The sequence below is a fragment of the Parasteatoda tepidariorum genome, chromosome 11, assembly GCF_982258835.1.
Source record: "Parasteatoda tepidariorum strain Cologne lab strain chromosome 11, Ptep-v5.0, whole genome shotgun sequence".
Lineage (NCBI taxonomy): Eukaryota > Metazoa > Arthropoda > Arachnida > Araneae > Theridiidae > Parasteatoda > Parasteatoda tepidariorum.
The window spans coordinates 77139811-77143362 of NC_141765.1; the positions used below are offsets into that span (position 1 = coordinate 77139811).

At 36.0% G+C, this 3552-nt stretch overlaps 1 protein-coding gene across 1 annotated transcript; it reads left to right on the top strand.

The window, feature by feature from the left end:
• Positions 1-263: 263 nt before the first annotated feature.
• LOC147801846 (uncharacterized) lies at positions 264-2333 on the top strand. Its single transcript, XM_087154513.1, has one exon. It carries the CDS (start codon positions 264-266, stop codon positions 2331-2333), a length of 2070 nt encoding a protein of 689 aa, XP_087010639.1.
• Positions 2334-3552: the final 1219 nt, after the last annotated feature.

Here is a 3552-nt window from a genome sequence, read left to right on the forward strand (position 1 = left end):
TTCTGGTTAGTTAATGTGTTTAAGACACACTGCTCTGGTAATGAATTCAAGCAGAAATAATAATAAATTCTTCATTTTATTATTGTTATTAGCTGAATACTCGCTGTTGCGGGATGAAACAATAATTCAGTCTGGCACTGGGACATATTCCAAAGCTATGGCAAAAGACCAGGATTGTTTACATTCCTAAACCTGGCAAAAGTAACTATGACCAGGCTAAGTCTTTCAGACCAATTAGCTTATCTTCATTCTTTCTTAAAATTATGGAGAAAATTATTGATAGGCATATTAGGGATTACCTGGGTAGCAATAACCCCCTGCATAATCTACAGTTTGCCTACCAACCTGGTAAATCTACAGAGACAGCCTTACACAAGCTAGTATCTAAAATTGAAGACACCCTGGAGAGAAAGGAAATTGCATTGGCCACCTTCCTAGATATTCAGGGTGCTTTTGATAATACCTCTCACCCATCCATCCTTAATGCCTTAAGGGAAACAGGGATAGACCAAACTTTATGTTTATGGATTAAGTCCCTACTTATGGATAGAGCCATTCAAATGAATATCTTTAACGAGACATTAGAAAAGAAAACAACCAGAGGCTGTCCACAAGGAGGTGTACTATCACCATTACTTTGGAATCTGGTTGTAAATAGCCTAATCAAACATCTAAATAATACAGGCTACTATACCCAGGGATATGCGGATGACATTGTCATACTCATCCTTGGCAAAGATTTTCACATAACTTGCCAACTTATGCAAAACGCTCTAAGTTATGTAAGCAAATGGTGCAGGGAAAGGAATCTGGACATAAATCCACAGAAGACCAATCTAGTACCATTCACTCGTAAAATAAAAAGGGAAGGCTTTTTTATCCCAAAACTTTTTAACGTTGAAATCAATATTGCCTCTGAGGTGAAATTTTTAGGCTTAATTCTTGACCAAAAACTCACCTGGAATAAACATGTTGATTACAAAATCAATCAAGCAAAAAAATGCATAATGATGTGCAGACGCATGCTTGGTAAAAACTGGGGATTGCAACCAAAAATGATGTTTTGGATGTACACAGCAATTGTCAGGCCTGCTTTCACTTATGCTTCAGTGATATGGTGGTGTAAAGTGGAACAGAAAACTGTGAAGGATAAGCTGGGAAGTCTGCAAAGACTGGCCTGCTTGTGTATCACAGGTGCAATGTCCACGGCCCCTACCAGAGCACTTGAGGCAATTCTGGACCTGACTCCTTTAGATATCTTCATGTGCAGCTCTGCCAGAATGACTGCATATAGAATGAAATTGCAATATCAATGGTATGACAAGCCCTCTTCTGGAGGTCATACCAGTATTACTAAGAAAATTTACCATCCAACTCTCCTTATGCCTTCTGACTGCATGGAGAGAAAGTACGTGTTTGAAAGACCATTTGAAGTAGTTTTTCCTACCAGAGAAGAATGGGATAACAACACGATCGATACAAAAAATGATGATCTAATCTGGTATACCGATGGATCAAAGAAAGGTAACCTCTCAGGACTGGGTGTCTGTGGCTTGTCACCAAGATTCAACCTTTTTGAAGGTCTTGGGGAGTATGCTACTGTCTTTCAGGCGGAGGTACTTGCTATTGTAAACTGTCTGCAGATAAATATTAAGAAAGGCTACCATGGCAAGCGGATTCTTATTTTCAGCGACAGTCAAGCAGCCTTGATGGCTCTTTACTCATTTCAAGTAAAATCAAAAATTGTTTTGGAATGCAAGAATCTCCTAATAGAACTGGCAAAAAGGAATAAAATCATTCTTATTTGGGTACCAGGGCATATGGGAATTGATGGTAATGAAAGAGCTGATGAACTCGCAAAACAGGGATCCTCTTTCAATCCAATAGGAACAGAACCCTTCTGTGGAATCAATATGAAGACTACAAAGAAGGCTGTCCTAAAATGGGAAAAACAGGAGATGAACAAAGTTTGGCGCAATTCTCCTGGACAAAAACATGCTAAAAGCATGATCAGCAGCCCTTCTGCAAAAATTGCTTCTGAAATTCTTAGGCTCCCAAGATTGAAGATTCAAACAATTGTAGGCTTCATCACTGGGCATTATCATTTCAGGAAACATCTACATAGATTGGGACTTTTCGAACAAGAACCAATATGTCGGAAATGCCGTGAAGAGGTAGAATCAGCACATCACATCCTATACGAATGTGATGCCCTCGCCCTTACGCGCCTCACTACCTTAGGCAATCCATATCCTAAAGAGCTTCACCTTAATTCCATTAAGGGACTGTCAGACTATATTAATAAAGTAGGCGACCCGAGACAATGGAACTAGGAAAAATTGGGCTTGGAGTATGGTACAAAATGCAACATGTGCAGAGGTGCCACATATCTGACAAGCTCAAGCAAGAAGAAGAAGAAGAAGAAGAAGAAGAAGAAGAAGAAACAATAATTCGGCGTCTTAATTATCTTAAATAGCTTCAACAAATATTTTTTCTTTTGTTTCCGGTTAGTTAATGTGTTTAAGACACACTGCTCTGGTAATGAATTCAATCAAAAATAATAATTAATTCATCAGTTTATTTTTATTATTAGCTGAATACTACTTCTTGTGGGATGAAATAATAAATCGGTGTCTTAATAATCTTAAATAGCATCGACATATATTTTTTCTTTTCTTTCTGGTTAGTTATAGTGTTTAAGACACACTGCTCTGGTAATGAATTCAAGCAGAAATAATAATTTTTTCTTCAGTTTATTATTATTTTTAGCTGAATACTCGTTCTTACGGGATGAAATAATAATTTCAACACATTTTTTTTCTTCTTTTGCTTCTGTTTCGCTTGAGTTAATGTGTTTAAGATATCCTGCTCTGGTAATGAATTCAAGCAGAAATAATAATTATTTCTTCAGTTTATTATTTTTATTATCTGAATACTTGTTCCAGCGCGGTGAAATAATAAATCGGCTTCTTAATAATCTTAAATAGCTTCATCAATTTTTTTTTTCTTTTGCTTCTGGGTCGCATTGTTAATGTGATTAAGACACTCAGCTCTGGCAATGAGTTCAAGCAGAAATAATAATTTTTTCTTCAGCTTATTATTATTATTAGCTGAATACTCGCTCTTGAGGGATGAAATAATAAATCGGCGTCTTAATAATCTTAAATAGCTTCAACATATATTTTTTCTTTTGTTTCTGGTTAGTTAATGTGTTTAAGACACACTGCTCTGGTAAGGAATTCGAGCAGAAATAATAATTTTTTCTTCAGTTTATTATTATTATTAGCTGAATACTCGCTCTTGCGGGATGAAATAATAAATTCAACCTATATTTTTTCTTTTGTTTCCGGTTCGCATTAGTTAATATGTTAAAGACACACTGCTTTGGTAATGAATTCAACCAGAAATAATAATTTTTTCTTCTTATTATTATTATTAGCTGAATACTCGTTCTTGCGGGATGAAATGATGAGTCGACGTCTTAATAATCTTAAATAGCTTCATATATTTTTTCTTTTTTTTCTGGTTAGTTAATGTGTTTTAGACACACTG